Genomic DNA, 20,242 nt, shown 5'->3' on the forward strand with positions numbered 1-20,242 from the left:
TACTGAAAACTGAGTAACTTTGCTACCTATCAATGATTCCATGATTAAAATACTGGAATTATTTTAATCATATAATAATAACCAGAAATAAACTGAGTGCATTGGACACTTGTCCTGCAAGGAGAGCAACTCAGAGGTTGGACTCAGTGATCTCAAAGGTCTTTTAATTCTACAGAATTCTGACGATTCTGTAATTCATGGTATTTATTTGGGGTAGATTTAATATCTAGATGAGATACTAGAAGGTGACATGTCATTATCTAATTAATGAAATCTCTCTGTGATACCCAGAGTGGGTCACGTTACAGGCTTTGCTTTTTCTCTTTGAAAAGCTGACATCAGATATTAAAAACATCTCTTGAAAAGCAACACAAACACCTCTTCAGCAATGCTGGATCTCTGCTTTTAAGGTATTCCCATGTAATAAAGGTAAATAATGATAAAAGTGCAGGTTACAACATTGAATGGGGGAGAAAAAATTGGGTATTTTTAGAGACTCAAAAGCCAGATACTTAATTTTTCAAGATTATGAGCCTAGGATGTCTATTCAGGCTTTTCCTCTAAAATATATTGGTCAGTCTCACTTTTCTCCTCAGTTTCTGCATGGCAACTGAACCCTTGAAGCAATTGAGTTATTTTTACCATTTTCTGCTTGGCTTATGAAGCTTTTCCTTTCTGTAAACTCCTATCTACAAGTGGTGAGAAAAAAGGCCCCTGGTTTTCTCCTGTACCATATGAGTAATAATTTTTTTGCACTCTCCTATGAACAGTTTGTGAGTTAAACAGCTCCTCCAAGGCACATTTGAAAGTTTTATGTTAAAGGAAAAATGACACACTGAGCAAATTTCTCAAGTTAGACCCAAACTCTTGTTTTGTGTGAGGTTCACTGGAAGCCCTGGACACTTAAGTGCCTTTTTTGAAATGGATTTTCTGTTTTTCTAACGATTTTATTCAACATCTTAAAAGTTTTGGAGTTCCCCTCTATTGGTTGCTGATGTAACTGTGCCCATTAATAATTAAATATTCCCTGTGCTGTAATAGACTGGCAAAGCCTTCATGGATAACAGAGGAAGCAGAAATAGCTCAATTGTACATTTTTTTTTAATATATATGCAGAGCTCCATTAATTTCAGAGGGAGTTGCACTACGTAATTAACACCAGAATTTAAACAGCAATCTGGTTCCAATTTCTTCTTCACCCTCCCAGAAACAATAACCTTTCAAGTTATTCTTTCCCATTTCTATGTACATATTTTGTCACAAGAAGCAGAAGCTGAAGGACGCTGGTGAAAAAATGGCCCTTTCAGATCACAAATCCAACAAGGGTTCAGCCACGTGCTTGGGAATTTTACTGGTGGAGTTCAGTGCTCTGATTTTAACTCCACATTTGGTGATTTCGTTGTGAAATAAATAGAGATGCTGAGAGCTAGTGACATCTGAATAATATGGTTTAATGATCAGGTGTTCTGGGTTTGAGGTGCCCACAAGAGGCATGGATTTGTCCTCCTGCAGTTTGGGATATTTTCACTTTATAGTTCTTTAATCTCTGAACAAAATATTGTCCTTTGCCATTTTTAGAGCCCAAGAGAACTTGGAAGAAGCTGAGGCATCACAGCCACCAGTTGGCCTTTTTAAATTTTGTAATCTCCACTCCTGCTGGGCTGAGGATGAACCATCAGGTTGTAAATCACAGAATCACAGAAGGTTTGGGGTGGAAGGGACCTCAAATCCCACCCAGTGCCACCCCTGCCATGGCAGGGACACCTCCCACTGTCCCAGGCTGCTCCAACCCCAATGTCCAACCTGGAACTGAACATTGCAGGGATCCAGGGGCAGCCACAGCTGCTCTGGGGACCCTGTGCCAGGGCCTGCCCCCCCTCTGAGCAAAATATTTCTTCCCAATCTCTAATCTGATCCTTCCCTATGGCATTTTAAAACCATTTTCCCTTGTCCTGTCACTTTCTGCCCCTATAAAAAGTCCCTCTCCCTCCTTTTTATCAAACAAAGCAAAGATAGAACAGGTCTTAATACAGCCCCTGCCCAGGAAAAGAAATTTTTTAGATTATCTCACTCTGTGTTTGTCCTGGTTGGAATATTAATTTCAAATCACCCAAGGCATGAGCTGATTGTTCTCTATTATTCTCCCTCCAAAAACAAAGGTGAGACACAATGATCTCCCAGACCTCTTTGTCTCCAGGAGAATTCCCTGTGCAAAATGTCATTTCCTTCTTCCAGTAGGCACCAGCTAAACCTGGGCAGTTTTTCCACAGATTTTCTCTGTCTTTTTCCTCATTTCCTGCGTTTTGGCACAAATTCACACAGGTAGCTCAGAAGGGCCAACAGCACCACTGAGTGACCAGCAGGTCCTGTGGTGCCCACAGCAACAATTTCAAAGGTAAAAAGGAAACTTCTAACTAAGAATACTGTTGCCTTCACTGAAATGAATTTTTTTTTTTTGATGACTGGGCCAGCTGGGAAAAAAAAAAAAAATGGAAGAAGCTTCAAAACCAGATCCTGAAGCAGAAACATCTGATTTGCAGGCAGTTGTATCTGCTACGTGCTTCTTCAGAGCTTTGATGGCTTGGCACGATCATCCTCCCAATGTCTGATCTCTCCAAAAGGAGCTATTTTCCATGGAGAAAAATGTCTTTGGCCCACGGGGTTTTTGGCAGATGCTGTCGTGGGTGTGATGTGGAATAGCCCTCGCATCCAAGCCGGCTGCCAGATGTCAGATTTGGCTTTGCCTTTGGATCGAAGATGATGATGCTAAGCAGATCCTCCCTGCTTTGAAGCTCCCTGGCTGTCAGTTCTCCAGTGAGCCACTGGAAAAAAGCAGCACTCCACAACCTAAAGGGAGATCAGATGCAAGGAAAAGTCGCCTCCAAAGGTTCAGAATTCAGCAGAAGAGCGACAGCGCTGAGTCTGCTTGAGAAGGAAACAAAAATTGGGTGGAAATCCTGTCTGTAGGGGAAGCTCTGTTCTCCTTTCCCCTTTTGCCATAATCTCTGACCAGGCCTGAGTTTGACCATATTTTTTTCCTCCTAAATAAAGTTCTTTTGCAGAGAATTAATTGTAGCAAGCCAATTTTCATCACATCCCCAGTAATTATAATAAATGATAATAAATGTCCATAATAAATATCCATTAAAAATACCCATAATAAATATCCATAAAAATGCATCAAAATGCTCAAAACAGAACCCACATTTCCCATCTCAAGCAGCAAAGCCTTCAGTAGAAGCAGAACCAGAAATAGGAACCGCTGGTATTGCAGCTCCATTTTCCTCCTGATGAGGAAACCATGATGTGGGCTGGGGTTGAAAAATAGCAGCAGTTTCTTGCAGGTTTTTGATTGGGATTTGGGGTTTTCTTACCCTATTCCTGCAGATTTACTGGGGATAGGCGGGATTTATTTCAGTAGATTTCTGGGGGTGACTTTGGTGGGGTTTTTAAGTTTTTTGTTTGGTTGGTTGGTTTGGTTTGTTTTTTCTATTTTTCTTTTTTTTTTTCCCCCACACTATCTTTAGAAAGGATAAAACCATTTCCTATTTTTGGTCTACAACTCCTCCTTTTCCCCCCACAGTCCACAGGAGTAACCAAAGGAAGCAGCAAATTAGAGGAGCACAAGCTGAGGAAAAGCATTTGACCTGCTCTAGGCTGTGAGAAGAGCTTCACTCGTGCTCATTTTCAAGCTAACCACAGAGAAGTGAAATAAAATGCTGCTGTCAGTGAGGTGAGGTCCATCATGGGTGAGGTCAAACCATCCTGTGAAGGACAAAACCCCAGGCAGAAATGATTTGTTCCTCTGTGGGAAAGACATTTGATGTCTGATTCCATCTTCTGTCTGATGCAGCAAGCTCAGCTTGGAGTATCTTTATATTTTAATATATTTGTATTTTAATATTGCTTTTGGATCTTGGATATCTACACCCAGAAGTGAATAAATACTTGATTCTGGTACCCAAGAGCCTACCTGGAGACTACCTAAATTTTTTTAATTTTAAATTTCCACTACTGCTTCCTCCATTCCAAGAAAGGAGGGTTTCCATCTGACTGCACAGCAGTACCTCATCCTCATCAGTGATTTTTAATTAATAAAAATGATGAAAGCAGAGAGATGTGGGTGGGATCCAAGGGTTGGCTCTGGATTGGAAAGCAATAAACTGGAGTTCTGCTTAAAGGAGTTGAATGAAGGGTTTCCTGGGAGTTCTGTAGCAGCTGATCTGAATTCTGCACTTGTTGATGTTCTCTGACACTTTCAGATACACCTTAAATCACAAAAGAACTCCTGGATTTAATAAGACCAAATAAACTCAGATGTGGTGGGGTTTTCTATTTTTTGCATATTTTTGTGACAGCTTTTTGTACAATTCTCACAGTTACTGAAAGTAAAGCAAGGAAAAAGGGGGAAATCCAGGCCAACCAAGGCTGTTCTTGCTAAAATCAGCAGCAGCTTGAAATCTCAGCAAAACTTCCAAGGCTCGTTCATGAAAGGAGTTTAATTCAGAGTTGTATTTGACCTGAAGGGGAAGCTGGGTCAGGGGAGTAATTAATGCTATTAATTGAGTTAAAGATACTTGACACCATCCCAAAATAGCCTGAATTGCCAGAGTCTGGTCTGTCCAAATATTTTTGTTGCTTTAGCTGATTAACGTTGTTCTTTGCCCATCACAACTTGATTCAGTTTCATTTTTGAGTTGGGGTAGCTGTGAGATCAGGAGTGTTTAAAATGAGAGATAAATCTCTGCCAAAATCTCTGCAATAAACCCTGTTCTGCTTGAACACAGGGGAAAGAAATGAGTTGGACAAGATGATCCCCAGGAGTCCCTTCCAGCCCTAATTATTCCATGATTCTGTGATTAGAGGGTATTTTGAGCAACTTTATGTTTGGTTGTATTGTAATTTTTCAAGGTTATTTCTTATGGGTTTCCACCTCAGAGAAGTCAATGCCTTTCTTCAAAGAATTTCTATCCCTGACCATCTGCACAGTGAAATAATGCAGGTGATGGGAGACATTTTCAAATTCAGAATTGTTATCAAGTAAAGCAGAATTATTACTCTGTAAGGTAAAGACATTCATGCTGAGAAAGGACAACCTTCAAATTTTATGGGAATAGATGGTGTTTATTTTAATTTCTGTGTTAAAATTATCAAAAATGATTGTGGAGGGGAGGTTTCAATCTGACTTCAGCCATGACTTACCTGAGAAATTCCACTTAAATAACTCTGATAAAACATGTGGGTAAACTGTGCCAGTATTGAAGGAGGAGCTATCACTGTGCTGCTCTAAAAGTGATTCTGGTGAGTGCATTTTTTTCAGTAAAGCTTTCATAATATTTCCTATTTCATAATATTTCATAAGATTCCCTATCCAGTGCTGATGGAAATGGGAAGAAGGAACATGGGGAATACCATAAATATAATGATTGTTACACTTCACTGCCTCTGACTTCCTGTGTTTCCTAAACTGATGCCTTAGGATTTCAGCTTTTATATTTTTCAGATCCTGTGCTGCATTAGTGCAAACTCCATATAGAGTGTGAGTTACTGTCTCCACATTTTGGTCAGACTAAACAATCCCTCTAAGCCTGAGATCCAAGGACACTTTACAGCCTCAGGCCCCAAAAAGTATAAACAAAAGTGAGTTCTGGGGGAGCAAACTGGGGGTAAATGACTTCATTACCTGAAGCTGTAATTGGAGGATTAACCCCTGATATGTAAATGGACCAAACTTTTAATTGTGTGAAAAACTCGTGACCATCATCCATCCTGGGTGTAACTGCCCAAGGTGGATCTGTTGAAGGGTTTAATAAACACCCACTTTATTCTCTTAATCTTGTCTAGCCTTTGTTGTCCAAGGCATCCAACCCGATTTTCAAACCGCGAACGCGAATCCTTCGCGGCCGTCGCGCGGCCGAGCGTTTCCTCTTGGCTCAGAACAACACCCACCTTCATAACCCTGGCCAAGGTTGTGCCTGATGATGTTCACTGGCTGCTCAGGAAGGTTTTTGGAGGGTGACTGGCTGCTGGGGACCAGCGAGTTGGCATAGTGCCACTGGCACTCGCCGTTGGTCTGCAGCGCGCCCAGGAAGAAGCGCGCCACCTCGCAGGGCGCCCCTTGGGCCTGCCCGAATTTTGCAGGCAGCATTTGCTTCTTGCCACTGAAGACGTGGGAATCCACAGGGAAGTGTCCATAGTGGTAGGAGAAGGGCAGGCTGTAGGGAGGGGCGTACAGGAGCTCGCTGCTCTCTGAATGGAAGTTCTGTTCCTGAAGGGCGGCGGCAGCGCTGGCGGCGGGGCTGGAGCGCCAGCTCCCCACCTGGCTGCACTCCAGTTTGTCTGCTTGGAACGAGCTGTATTGCTGGGGGGAGAAGAGCAGGGGAAGAGAGTTAAAGGAGGAACTTCGCTAGGAAGCTGTGGGCTGTTTGTTCCCACTGTTCACGTTCCCCGGGGATTCTTTCTTATCCCGACTGAGGCAGAGAGATGGGACTTCTGGTTGCTTAGAAAGTGCAGTTTATTTTCTTATCTTCTACAGAAAGCTTGAGTTCTTGGTACAGGTATTTAGAGTGTGACCAGAAGTCACAAGACTTATGGCTACAAGATCTTTTAAGGATTTATTAACCAATAAAACACTGTCAACAAAGATATTTATGTTTCTAATCCAGTACTAAGTACTAAGAAATTTCGTCTAATTACAGTGTGACTTTTCTCAGCCAATCCTGTTCTAACACATAGATCTATTCTTAAGGCTAGTTTGTCACCTTTAGACCTACTTCATTCTTTCTATATCTTAAACTTTATAGCTCAACTTTTTTCTACTCGACATGTCTCTACTTTAAACTTTAAACCTGCGTTCTCACTTCTAGCACCTAAGCTTGGAAGCTTTTCCCAAGGCCTCAGTTCAAATCCTGTGTTCTTTTCCAGGCTTTGATTTACAGGCCCAATGTTCTGAGAACTTCTTGCATTCTGAAGTCCAGCAGGAAAGTACAGAACCTGTCAGACAGGCACCCAGAGCTGGACCTCATTGGCTCAAGGGATGGACTCAGTGGTGCTTTTAAAATTCCTCTCTTTACAACTTTGCCTTCACATGGGAACAAAAAAACCTGCTTGGATTTGATAATTTTGGCAGGTCAGTTTTACAGAACCCCAGGATTAATGTTGGAAAAGCCCTCCCAGCCCATGCAGTCCCAGCTGTGCCCCATGGCCACCTTGTCACCCTGAGTGCCACCTCCAGGTGCCACCTCCAGGGATGGGCACTCCAAACCTCCCTGGGCAGCCCCTTTTGATTCCTGAGCACCCTTTCCATGAGGAAATTCCTGCTGACATCAAAAACTCCACACACCAACAGTAAATGACACACATTCTACACCAGCACAAATTTTCACAATTCCAAGTACAGGATTTTCTTATTTTTTGCCAAGAAGGGATGTCGTGGTTTAAGTGCTTCACACGCTCCATATTCCAAAGGTTTTACATCACTTGCCACAGCTGGTTTGTGCTACCTGGACTTTCCACCCCAAGGAAAACAGGGTCTAATTTTATCCTGCTTTATGAGGGGATTTCCTGGGGTAGACAATCCTATAGTCTGTTTTATAGTAAATTCAGTCCTGGAGTATCTCCACACTGTCCCAAGCACTCTGTGAGAACAATTGGGAATTAAATATTGCTGGAAAATTTACCTGTGGTGGGTAAGGTGTTGTTCTGACTTTTGCCTTCATTTTATTACTTTTGGGTTTTACAATTTTCCTTGTTTCCTGCGAGGTAGGTACTGAGTTTCTGCATGAAAACTGTGACTTGGAAATGGTAACCTGGTCCAGTGACAACTGAAGTTCCTTGTACTCAATATCTCTGCAAAAGAAGAGCCCAGTAAATTAAAAACACAAGAAAATCCAAACTAATTTCTGTAAAAATGCATGTTAGTGTTCACAAGGCTTGAATTTTCACTCTTCCAAGATTTTCACTGAGTCTGGGGGTGTCAGGAGGCAGAGAATCTTACGGGGTGACCTCATTCCCATGCAAGTCTAGGAAAAAATTCCACTGGGAATCACCTAAACACTTTTGTGTGAAGTGTCCCCTCTCTCTGAGCCTGAGCTGTATCACCTTCCCTCAGCCATCCCTGGCTGCCTGTGGTTGGGAATCATGGAAAGATTGTTGATCTCTGATTATTGATCACACAGATGAATTAATTTGTCTCCTGCTCAGCCAGGAATTGGTCTCTGCCCTGGTTCTCAGAGGAAAGGAAAAGGAGCAATGTTCCTCCCCTGCCAGCAGTGTGTGCTTGTAACTAAACCACACAAGCTGCAAGGTTGGTTTTGATCAAAAAATGACAGAACACTCAACTTTGGAAGAGATCTTCAAGCTCATCCTGTCCCAGCATCACCCATCAGCACCAGCATCAGCCCAAACCCTGTCCCCAAGGGCCACATCCTGAATAATTCCAACGACAGTGACTCCACCTCCTCCCTGGGCAGCTCATCCCAAGGCCTGACCACTCTGCCAGGGAAATTTTCTTTGCCAATCTCCACCCTGAGCCTGCCCTGCTGCAATTTGAGGCCATTTCCTCTCCTCCTTTGCCTGCCCCTCCTGGCAGGGACTTGTGCAGAGCCACAAGGTCCCCCTTGAGCCTCCTTTTCTCCAGCCTCAGTCCCTTTCCCAGCTCCATCAGGAAATATTTTCCAGACCCTTTACCAACTCCACTGCCCTTCCCTGGACAAGATGAAGATTTACACACTAATGAGAATAATGAATATAATAATGTTTTCTCTCAGTTTAAAGAGATGGAATCACACGAGCAGAGAAACGCGCGAGCACAGAACGACACCGGAAGGACACAGGCAAAGAAAACTGGGTGGATTTCATCATTAATGACTCAATTAGTGATAGCAGGTAATGGTACAAAGTATTTGGACTTACGTAAGGACATAATTGACACTCACTATGCAGTGAGGCCGTGACGAACGGCTGTTGTGCACGATGGTGGCGTAGCTCTGCACCCACACCCAGCCTCCCTGCTTGGACAGCAGCCGGTAGTACTTGGTGGTCACCTGGCCTTTCACCAGCACTGTGGACACAAGAAAAAAATAAAAATTTAAAATTCATGTTTTTTGGACTCACAACCACTTCCTGGAGAGGTTTATTTGCAAGCTAAGAGCTTTTCTTGAGTTCTGGGCTCCTTAGTTAAAGAAGGATGTTGAGATTCTTTAGAGGAGGCAACAAAGCTGGTGAGGGGCTTGGAGCACAAACCCTGTGAGGAACGAATGAGGGAGCTGGGGTTGTTCATCCTGGAGAAAAGGAAACTCAGGAGTGACCTTATCACTCTCTACAACTCCCTGAAAGGTGGTTGTGTCCAGTGAGGTTGGTCTCTCTCACCAGGCAGCACTGACAGAACCAGAGGGCACAGTCTCAAGCTGTGCCAAGGGAAAATTAGGTTGGAAATCAGAAAAAGTTTTTCATGGAAAGAGTGATAAAGTACTGGAATGGTTTGGCCAGGGAGGTGGTGGAATCACCATCCCTGGATGTGTTTAAAAAAGGCTGGATGTGGCACTCAGTGCCATGGTTTAGTTTTGGTGTTAGGGCATGGGTTGGACTTGATGATCTTGAAGGTCTCTTCCAACCCAGTGATTCTGTGAGTTCTGTGAATTCTCCCTCAGGGAATCACAGAATTAATGAGATTGGAAAAGACCTTTGAGGTTACTGAGTCCAACCTTCTTCCTCCCAATAAACTTTAAATAACCCCCTGCAAAATTATCTCTCCTTCCCTTTTTTATAGATTCATAACACCACCTTATTATTTATATAAAATTTGAAGACTCCTAGATTTTGTCTTCCTTCTTCTCTGGGTCACCTATGGTCGTATTCGTCACAAACACTGTTGTAAAATTCCTAACTGCAAAAGAAAAGTTCAAGGCAGCAAAAGTATTTTGAACTGGACACAATTCTTTTGAAAGGAGTCACTGTCTCTGGGGGTGTTCAGGAGGAGTCTGGATGTGGCCCTTGGGGACAGGGTTTGGGGTCAGGACTGCATTATCCTGAAGGTCTTTTCCAACCCTGAGGATTCTGTGATTTTGAGGTTTTTTCCAGATTATTTGGAAGCACTTCTCTCATAGCTTGACAGATTATCATGTATTTTGCAATGTATTTTATTCTGTAACCGTTTTTTTCCCCCCTCTGTAATCATGAAGGTTGATTTAAAACGGTAAAATTTAAAAACTCTGTGGTGGTGAAACACCCAAACAAAGACAAGGACTGAGAGAGGAATCAGATATCTGATAAATTCACCAGCCATGTAATCCTCCCTGAGCTATTTTGGATCCTCTGTGAACATGGAAGTTTTGGCAGGAGGTTGTGCTGTAACAGGAGTTGTGCAGCATCTCTAAATATTTAATCCAGCCACAAATATTCCTGGTTCAGTGCCAGGCCTTTATCTCAGGATTCACTAGAAGATAATGCCCAGCCTTTGAAGCTGGTTCTTCTCTTGTGTGGCCTTGGATCATTCCTCTGGGAAACTCCATCTTCTTACTCTCCTATGCAGTTATTTATTGTAAATTAGGGAATTATGGACTGAGATCACTGCACACATTGTGTTCCAAAAAAGTGGGCAATGGCAGAAATTCCTTTATATAAATATGATTAAGAAATGGAATCTAAACCTGCTGTCTGTCAGTTTAGAACCATTCCCCTTGTCCTGTCACTTTTTGCCCATATAAGAATTCCCTCTCCCTCCTTTTCATCCATTTCCTTGTGGTATTGGAAGACTCAGGGAGGTCTCCTCAAAATCTGGAGCATGTGAGCCACCTCTCTGGGCTGCTTCCTCTCCTATCCATTGTACATCCCAATATATTTAAACCTTCCTCCAAATCCAGTTTATCTCCAAAAGAAAATCAGGCTCTGACAAAACTGACAGGTCTTTCTGGAAGTGTCAATCCTTCCATTTTCAGATGAGGTGCCTGTGAGTTCAGAAGGCAACAAAATGAACACCTAAAATTGTCTGCAGCTCTGATCTCTGCTCTGGGACAGGGATAGCACCCAGGGAGAGGCTGGAGCTGGGCCAGGAGGGATTTAGGTTGGATTTTAGGGCAAGGTTCTTCACTCTCCCAGAGGGTGCTGGGCACTGCCCAGGCTCCCCAGGGAATGGGCACAGAGCTCCAGGAGCTGCCAGGGATGCCCAGGCTGGGATTTCTGGGGAGTCTGGGCAGGGCAGGGTGGGACTGGATGATCCCTGTGGGTTCCTCCCAGCTCAGGATATTCCATGATTCCATGACATTGCAGGACATTTCAAAACCCACCCTCCATGTCACCAGGCCACTGCTGTTTGGGGTTTCAAATCTCTCTTAGATATCAGCTTTTTGCCTCATTCTTGCTGGTGTTCCTTCCACTCCTACATTTCCACATGGAATTCTTTAAGGGATGAGGGTGGGCAGATGTACACACAGTTAGAAAAATCATGAGGAGTGTGTGTGTAAGTATGTAAATAAACACACCAAGAAAATATAAAGACATTTGTGGTTTTAAGTGCAATTTATCACTGTGACTTGAAAGTCTCAGAGTGGCTGCTCAAAGGTTCTGTTCTAAAAATATTAATAATTATCTCTATGCCACAGTTTTATTATTTCTTAGTGTTCTGTAATTGTGGATGGTGCTCTATAGTTGTGCTGCCCCATCCCTGGAAGTGTCCAAGACCAGGATGGACAGGGCTTGGATCAGCCTGGGATAGTGGAAGATGTCCCTGCCCATGGCAGGGGGTTGGAACGAGATCTTCAAGATCCTTTCCAACCCAAACCATTCTATGATTTTATGATTTGGTGATTCATTCTAAAATCCAAATGGTCCCGTTCCAGGAAATGACCTTTACATTTTAGCACAGGCCATGTAACAGGTAATTTTTGGAATATGGTCTGGGCTTTTCAGAACTAGGTCTTTGTGCTGGTTTAATGAGCACGTTTTCCTTGAGCTCAAAATGCTTTGCTGCACTCAGTCTTCCGAAAGAGAAATTAATGCTGTCATGGATCACTAACTATAACAAAGTTCTTCCGTGTGCTTTGGGACTAGTTTTGGCTTTCCTCCTCTCTCACTGATTTTTTTTAAATCCCTCTTTTAGCTCCGCAGTTAAGACAGTGTTTGAAAAGATGTGAAAACCACTGAGAGCTACAGTGTTCAGCTTTCCTTCTTAATTACATGGATTAACCAGTATTTCTCCAGGGATGGGGGAGGATTCAGTGTCTCCTGCTTTTTTAGCAATCTGGGGAAAGTCTGACCTTGGCTTAGGGACAGTAACAGAGACAGTGAGTGAGGTCAGCTTCCATCTGGCTCTGTGCTCAAGTGCCCTGTTTGATGCTGAAAAGGAAACCTCAGGAATTGGGAGTGAGGCAAATCCACCCCCCCAGACAATGTGTGCAGGCTCAGACTTCTTGGTGGCCTCTGCTGCAGCCCAAGGGGGAGGATCTGTGGCTTTAACCCTGGCCCTCGGATATGCCCTCTGGAACTGGGTGTTCCAGGCTTGTGGCTCGCTCCTGGTTCTGCAGGGAAGCTGGAAAAGGCTCTGGGCTGTCAGACAGGATTGCTTTAAAAGGCTCCACCAGGCTCCCAGGCGTGTGGCTGGGAGTTCCCAGCCTGCCCTGAAGGATTCCACTCCAAGAAATGGATTTCTTGGCTCCCCACTGACAGCAGATCCTGGTTTAGCTGCCCTGGCGATAGCACAGTGCCCAGCAGACTCTGGTTTGGTTTTTTTTTTTTTTTTTTGACCTCTTAAAATCTGGTACTGCCCTGCCAGAAGGTTTGAGTGCTGGCAAAGCAGAGGCAGCAACAGCAGAGATGGTGGGACTGTGCTTTTCTATAAAATAACCCTATTAATACATGGGGTGAGTTCCAGGGAGCAGGAGAAGGGTTTGGTGGGGACATCAGCTGGGCTGGGCACAGAGACCTGAATCCTGTTCAAGGGATGTTGCAACACGTGGGATGCCCAAAATCCCCCTCACAATGGTACAAACAAAGGGATTTCTCTGAGAGCACAAAGATATTTTGTCTGTACTGGAACTCTGTCCTGGATTTTAGAGTGCAGGGCCTCCTTATTTGTGTGGCCACATTTCAGGGCAAACACTGTGTATGAAAGGGGCTCTAGAAATAAATAACACGGCTTCCAATGCCACAAATGTTTTCCTGGAGCTGGAAGCCAATCAAATGTTTCAAGCAGGAAACTCTCTTTGCTGCCAGCACACCTTAGGCAAATATTCACATCTACATTTCCCTCCTAGCTTGATGGTCTTGTTCTGTCCCTCCTAACTTGTTCCCCTCACTGTTTCCTTTGTTTGATTCTCTGGGCTGCCTCACTCTGAGTTCAGCTGCTTAAGGTCTTCAGTTTGGGATTTTTTTCCTCGTAAAAAAAGCAAATGGTTATCCTAGTTTAGGGTTGCCTATATTATTTCTTCTTCCCCTTAATACCCTTATTAGGTGTAAGACGTTTCTCTTTGGATTTCTGCATCAGGTGACACTTCATCATCAGATTGCTTTACAGAATGGTACAACAAACCTGCCAACCTTTCACTGTTCATGTTCCTGAGACATTTGCTGATGGATGCTGGGGGAGCTCTCACAGTGCTCCCCAGAGGGGCTTTGTGCACTTTACATCTGGTTTAATAATTCCCATTACTTGGTATTCCAACCATGACCCTGCACTGTTCCCACTGCTGCCCAAGCATTACTCATTATTTTGTGCTTCTTGGGATTTATCTGCTTTCATAAATTCCTATGCATGGCTCACATTTTTCTTCTGTTTTTAAAGTTTACAGTAATTTATCTTTAATCTACAGAGCTGCTCTTAGTATCCTATTTGGCTGAGGGTGGTTTTTTTTTTTTTTTCCTCGTGGAAGGATGTGGTGGGTAATTCAGTGAATATGATTTGTCTCTTCATTTAAAGCTCCAGTCGTACATGGATCAAACTGGCAGCCACAGAATTATCCATCCTGCTGCTCTGAAGTGGAAAACTGTTTTCCAGAGGTGCTTGTGGCTGTGGTGGCATCATCTCCATGCTGGTTGATGAAAGTATTTCAAACAGGCTGCTGGAAATACTGAGTTCATTTTGAACAGGTCAACGGTCACATCCACATGCAGATGTCACCACTACAGAGAGGGTGTCCCTGACAGGATATTCCACGTGCCCTGGTCATTCTTTTTCCCACTTCTCAGCAGCCCAGAGTGTTCAATAATGTTTTGGTAAATCTCAACTCGCTGTACAGATCAGCTTTTGCTTTCCCACCCTGCCACCAGTGGAATTCAGCACTTGGAATTTCAGCTTGGACTTGCCAAACACAGCTACAACCTCCTTAATATTGCAGATCCTCATGAGTAGCTCACACTAAGAGAAGAAGGCTAAAAGAAGGATTTGACTCTGGCTGCTTCCAGCCTACAGGAGCAATCTGGAAAAAAAATTCCCTGACATTGGTTTTTGGATGTCATCTTTGCCTCGTATGGGTTGCAGCAAACGGAGCCAAATCCAGAGTTCAGCCATCCCCTCAATTTGCTTTTCAAATTAATGTGCTACTGAATGAGCTCCTTCCCAGATCCAGATGTTTGAAGATATGATTAGTGACTCTGTTGGAAGATGGGAAATTATTAAATGTGTCATTTTTTTTCCTGACAATCCATTCTCCGAACCTCATCCACATGCTACTAATGAATGTCCCTCCAAGGAGTTTTTGGGATTGCATTCCCTTCAAGCACAGGATGATTATTACTAACATATTTCAGAGGAATGCAGAGCTGCTGCATAGTTTTTGTTTTAACAGCAGAGGCTAGTGAAGTTCAGATTTACCCCTCTCATTTATTTGCTCCTTTGGTTTTTCTTTTCCATCAAGAGATCGCCATCCAGAATCAATTCCAACTATTCAAAATAGCCTGGATGTCCTGAATACAAAGATAAATCTGGCCAGATAAGTTGGTTTGGGTGTTGTTTTTTTTTTTTTTTTTTTTGGAAGCCCAGCATATGGAGTATCCAGCTAATTTACACAATTAATGGTTTCCTTAAGTGATAGCCAAGAACTTTTGAAAATCTGTCTCCAGTCAAGATTTGGAAAAGATTTTTTTTCTGCTTTCCAGTGTGGTGTTTGTTGTCTGCAAAACTTCTTACTGTGCTCAACATATTCCATAGAATCCCAGGATGGTTTGGGTTGGGAGGACCTTAAAGTCCATCCAGTGCCACCCCTGCCATGGCAGGGACACCTCCCACTGTCCCAGGCTGCTCCAACCCCAATGTCCAACCTGGAACTGAACATTCCAGGGATCCAGGGGCAGCCACAGCAAATCTGGGAATTCCATCCCAAACCCTCCCAGGGAACAATTCCTAATTCCCAAAATCCCATCAAGTCCTACTTGGGAGCCATTCCCTGGGTGCTGTCCCTCCATTCCCTGGGTGCTGTCCCTCCATTCCCTGGGTGCTGTCCCTCCATCCCTTGGCAATTGTCTCTCTCCATGGTTCCTGCAGCTCCTTCAGGCCCTGCAAGGCCACCCTGAGCTCAGCCCAAAGCTTCTCCTCTCCAGGCTGAACAATCCCAGCTGTGCCAGCCTTTCCTCCCAGCAGAGCTGCTCCATCCCTCTGCTCATCCTGCTGCCTCCATGGACCCTGTCCAGCAGCTCCAGGTCCCTCCCGTGCCCCCAGCCCAGCCCAGGCACTTACACAGGTGGTGAGCGTATCGCAGGTGGAAAACGTCACAGCCGTGGACGTGGTGGTACAGGGTTTTTTCTATCAGATCCTGGGGCTCATATCCAGTTAATTCCGTGACCCTGGAAAAGGAAAAATCTGCAATAAACAAAATCCCTAGGAATATTCAGTTTCATTAACCCAACATTTGATTGTGCCAACAAATCAGTGCCTGAAAGCTGCAGGACGAAATGTTAGTTTTGGAAGCAGAACCCTCGCCTTTACAAGAAAAGAAACCCTTTCAGCCCAGCCAAAGCAAGGTGCAGCTTTTCCCTGGTACACCCAGGCAGGAAAAAGAGCTCTTTTACTGATTTCCACCTTGGGCTTTTGCCACTGCCATGCAGGATCCTTTGCACAAAGTTCCACTCGAGGAGCTGCTCATGAAACAATAAAACCTCTCTTGTGGGCTGCTGACACATTTTCATTTGCTTTTGCAAAGCTACAAGTGTGGAAGGTGTGTTGGGCCACATGTGATCATGGCCTGTGAAGAAATCCAGGCTGGTGCCTAACAGGAGAAAAAAAGCAGGAGTTTATTCCAGCTGAGAATGTGGAAAGACAAGGAGGTGTGAAGACCACAGGGTGAGGAAAGGAAAGCCGAGGCAAGACTTAAAAAAAAAAAACCAACCCAGAAGTAGAAGAATGGAACAAATTCAAAACAGCAGCATCTCTGCAGATGTTAAAGAATCACATTCAGAGGTCAGACTTACATTGGGTCAGACCTGAAGAGTCAAACTTCATGTTTCAGATGGGCTTTTTAAAATTTAGTTAAGGAAAAAATAGTAATTGAAATACAATGTGCCACTCAGCCAAACCGTGGCTTGTTTATCCAGGGTTATTTTTGTGATGTCCTGGACTTTCTTTGCCTAAAAAAGGCAGAGCAGTAAGGAATGTCCCCATGAACAAGTGACACAATCCCTTAGCAGGTGAGTGACAGCAAAACTGTCCCTGCTGAGGATCTACTCCTGCAGCAGCAGATGCCTCTGCACATTTTAATTCCAGTTTTACCTGGGACTAGCTCTAGCCTAGGCCTGTGGACTGAAATATTTATTAAAGTTGGAGTGTCCTAGGGGTGATCTCTTGGAGGTTGTCCTTCAGTTTAGATTGAAGGAATCCAGTTTAAATGCCCCAAGCCTCTTTATGCCATGAACTGAGCAGGGAGGGTCAGGCCATGGACTTCAAAATTATGTTCCTGGTCTGGGCTTTAGCACTGGTGAGGCTGCACAGCACCAGAGATAACACAGGAGTGTCCACAGAAATGTACAGAGAATCCCAAGCAATACCTGTCATTGTAGGATTGCAGATAATGTACATTTTGATTCCTTTTTTTTAAATTTTGTGACTTTTGTGCATCTTCTGTACTCATATCCTGACTCTAACCAGCCCAGTGGACCCCACAGAGACTGAGGGTGTTCTGCTTGAGAGGGTTGAGGGCTTGGATCGTTCTGAAGGACAGCAGGATCAAAATGCCTTTGAAGAGATGCTTGTGTTTCTCCTCTGCAGTCTGTGCTCATCCCAAACCCCCACTGAAGCCAATCAGGATCACAAAATATTGGTGGAAGATCCTGCTCAGGTTTCAATTCTCCTACTGATTTCAGTGCACTTAAAAGCAGGGTGGCAGCTCCATCCTGCCCTTTGGTGGGATTAAAAAATAAAAAAAGCTCATCCAAACCCAGCCAAAGCACCAGACCCGAGGCAGGGTTTCATTTTCCCAAAGGTGCAGTCTCACTTTGAAGCCGGTGACAAAAAAACCCAGCATTGACAGTTCCTAGGACACCCAGAATTTGGAAAAGCTTGACTCTGGAAATAAACTCAGTGGTTTTACTTCCTTTAACATCAAATCAATCCCTCAAGCAGCCTGGGCACTCCAGGCTGGGCTGTGCAGGTGACAGGACACTCAGAGGAAGCAGAGCTCGCCCCAGGGATCAGTTCTGGTCTCTTGAGTTCTTCAAACTCTTTTTAAACCCCCTGGCAATGAATGAACCACAAAAATCAGGGTGAGCAGCTCACTTTGGAGGGAAGTGGCTTCTCCTCCTTCCAGTGACCTCAGTGAATGAACTCCTGTGTGCTTGCTGTTGTGTCAGGTGTCTAGAAAGGGATTTTGAGCTGCTCCTTCCCATGGCTTTCATGCTGTCTGCTGTGACTGTTACATCTCAAGATCCATGGAAATCAGAACCAAGCCCGAAACCAGTTTTTTTTCTAACTCCTAATACACCCCTGTTTTAAGCAAATACAGTTTGGTTTGCTCAGCTGGGAGAGCAAAAGGCTTTGGTGAGGCTGAATTCCCCTGCTTGTCCCGTGTGTGGATGACACCCATCTGCTCCTGGGTAAACACAGCTCTGCAACAGCTCTGGGTCTATCCCTGCTCCTGTCAACACCTCAGCTTGTTCTGTGGCCTTTGAAGACACTTCTGTCTGCAGGCAGTTCCTCCCAGGCACATCATTTCCTTTTCCCCACATGCAAGGACGTGTCGCTGAACCCCCTCGTGCTCCTTTGTAGCCGCGGCACGAAGCGACGCGTGCCAAAAAAACGAGGAAGGCTTCCAGAAACAACGAGTCCTTTGTGTCCCAGCAGCTGATGGAGCCACTGTCTCCTGGGCTGAGCACGGAGAAAAGCTTCTTCTGGCCTGCTGGAGCTCCACTCTCTTGGGTACTGAGGTTTGCTCACATATTCGTTGCATGAGTATATTCCCCGCAAGAATATATTCCCTGCAAATCCAGCCCGCCAGGGAAACGGGGAATGTGGGACACACAGGAAGGGATTTTTGAAGAATGATCGTCTTGTCGATACTTTGTGTATTTGGGATTTTTCCTTCAAGGTCTCCTGGACTGCACTGGACAAAGTATTGTATCCCACAGAGTAGCTGCTGCTCCAAACCCAGAGAAATGAATTTCAGTTCTGGTTCTGTGCTCATCTGAGCTCATCTGAGCTGAAGTGGAGGCAGAGCTCTCCTTCCTCAGCTGTTTTTCCCAAAATTTTGTTTCAGAAGGTCCTGTTTTCTTGTGTAAGAATTAATTTCCATTTTAACTACCCCATTATTAGTGCTGGTTTCATGGTTAAAGCATTACACTAAAAGACAAAACTCTCTTTCCTTACTGCTCTCTCAAAAGCTTTCTGGATGACCCCAGCCAGTTCTTTGATCTGTTCCACTTTTGGGATTGTTTTTTTGGGTTTTTTTGGTACATCCTCATTCATTTTGCTGGCTTTCTATGATAAAATTTGTGTCCTTTCAAATAATAAAGTGTCACTGCTTCTGTCACCAATCCTCACAGCAAGAAGCTCTTACCTTTTATCTTAGTTTTTAGCTTTTACCCTAAAAGTGCAGGTAACTCCAGGTTAAATTGGACAAGCTCTGATTTCTTGGCATTCCAGACAAAGTCTGGTTTATCCAGCTGCCTGACAGGCTTTGAAGGCTCTGAGTTCCAAATCTATTTTGGCATAGTTGATTTCTTTTTTTTCAAGGATGTTTTGACCCTTTTGGAAACCACGGCAGTTTAACACGATGCCGGAGATGAAAGAGCTGCTCACCTGGAATCGAGGAATATCAGCTTTAAATCCAAACTGGCTCTGAACATAAACATGTTACTGTGGAGCTTGATCTCAGTGATTGCACTGGGAGGCAAAGATTGCCCCACGGCCACCAGCCCCACGATTTGGTAACAGGAATCGTACAGGGACATATCCAGCATGTACTGACGGATCTTCAGGTAGCCACTGCAGTGGATCACCTGGAAAAAGGGAAAAACACCCTCAGGATGGGATGGAAAAGCCCCACATCTGCTGCCCTCCCAGTCCCAATGAGCTCATAAAGACACACTCCCCCAAAAAACATTAAATTCTGGGTTGTCTGTTGATTGAGTTAATTTGTAAATAGAGATTAAGACTCAGCAAGTGCAGTTTTGTGTTTGCTGACAGCTCCTTCACTCTGGGGACTGCCTAATTGCTTTCTAATTAATACTTTAAGCTCCTTGATATAGATTTCACGTAGATACAGCCAGAAATCCTGTTCATTGATTAAAAAAAAATCTGGAAGTTGCTTTTTAAAAAATGTCCATCTCTCTCCCACGCACTCAAAGATTAAGAAAAACATTTAAATTTTAATGAGTTATTACTCTAATGTAAATAAAGGCACTTTTTAAAAAGGCACTTAAAAAACCCAGTGGGCATTGATGCATAACAACACAATAAAAATTATCTGATGTTTATGCAAATGCACGAGAAATGAGTTTGAAGTTCTTTGCTCAAGTTCAGAGGTTTGTTTTTTCTTTTTTGACACGTGACCAAAGCCAAGGTCCTGAGCTCAGATTTCGGGATCCCTGGGTACAATTGCTGTTCACAGAGGTGATAATGACAGTGTTAGACTGTAAAAATTCAGTGTCAGCTAAAGGGAGGGGGAAATGTAACTTGGGGACTATTCCAGGCCAGAAGATTTATTTAGTGTGGTGCTGGTGTTCAGAAATCATCCGTGCCCCTGCCAGTTTTCTGGTCCAAGCAGCAGGAATATCACATCCTTTAGCTGAATTTCTCTGTTTGTTTGGCTTTTAACTGTGTCCT

At 43.9% G+C, this 20,242-nt stretch overlaps 2 protein-coding genes across 2 annotated transcripts in view; one reads left to right on the forward strand and one right to left on the reverse strand.

The window, feature by feature from the left end:
* HLCS (holocarboxylase synthetase) overlaps positions 1–19,899 on the forward strand; it is a 139,115-nt gene extending 119,216 nt beyond the window's left edge. Inside the window, exon 11 of the mRNA XM_088160499.1 lies at positions 19,151–19,899. Within this exon, the coding sequence (XP_088016625.1) occupies positions 19,151–19,160 (10 nt within the window). The 3' untranslated portion in view covers positions 19,161–19,899. The remainder of the gene's footprint in view (positions 1–19,150) is intronic.
* SIM2 (SIM bHLH transcription factor 2) overlaps positions 1–20,242 on the reverse strand; it is a 59,348-nt gene that overhangs the window by 4,297 nt on the left and 34,809 nt on the right. Inside the window, exons 6-10 of the mRNA XM_088160500.1 lie at positions 19,217–19,416; positions 15,668–15,774; positions 8,914–9,061; positions 7,680–7,848; positions 5,950–6,361 (exon numbers count right to left, since the gene is read on the reverse strand). Of these exons, the coding sequence (XP_088016626.1) occupies positions 5,950–6,361; positions 7,680–7,848; positions 8,914–9,061; positions 15,668–15,774; positions 19,217–19,416 (1,036 nt within the window). The remainder of the gene's footprint in view (positions 1–5,949; positions 6,362–7,679; positions 7,849–8,913; positions 9,062–15,667; positions 15,775–19,216; positions 19,417–20,242) is intronic.

This window comes from Sturnus vulgaris, chromosome 2 (genome assembly GCF_052056855.1).
Source record: "Sturnus vulgaris isolate bStuVul1 chromosome 2, bStuVul1.hap1, whole genome shotgun sequence".
Lineage (NCBI taxonomy): Eukaryota > Metazoa > Chordata > Aves > Passeriformes > Sturnidae > Sturnus > Sturnus vulgaris.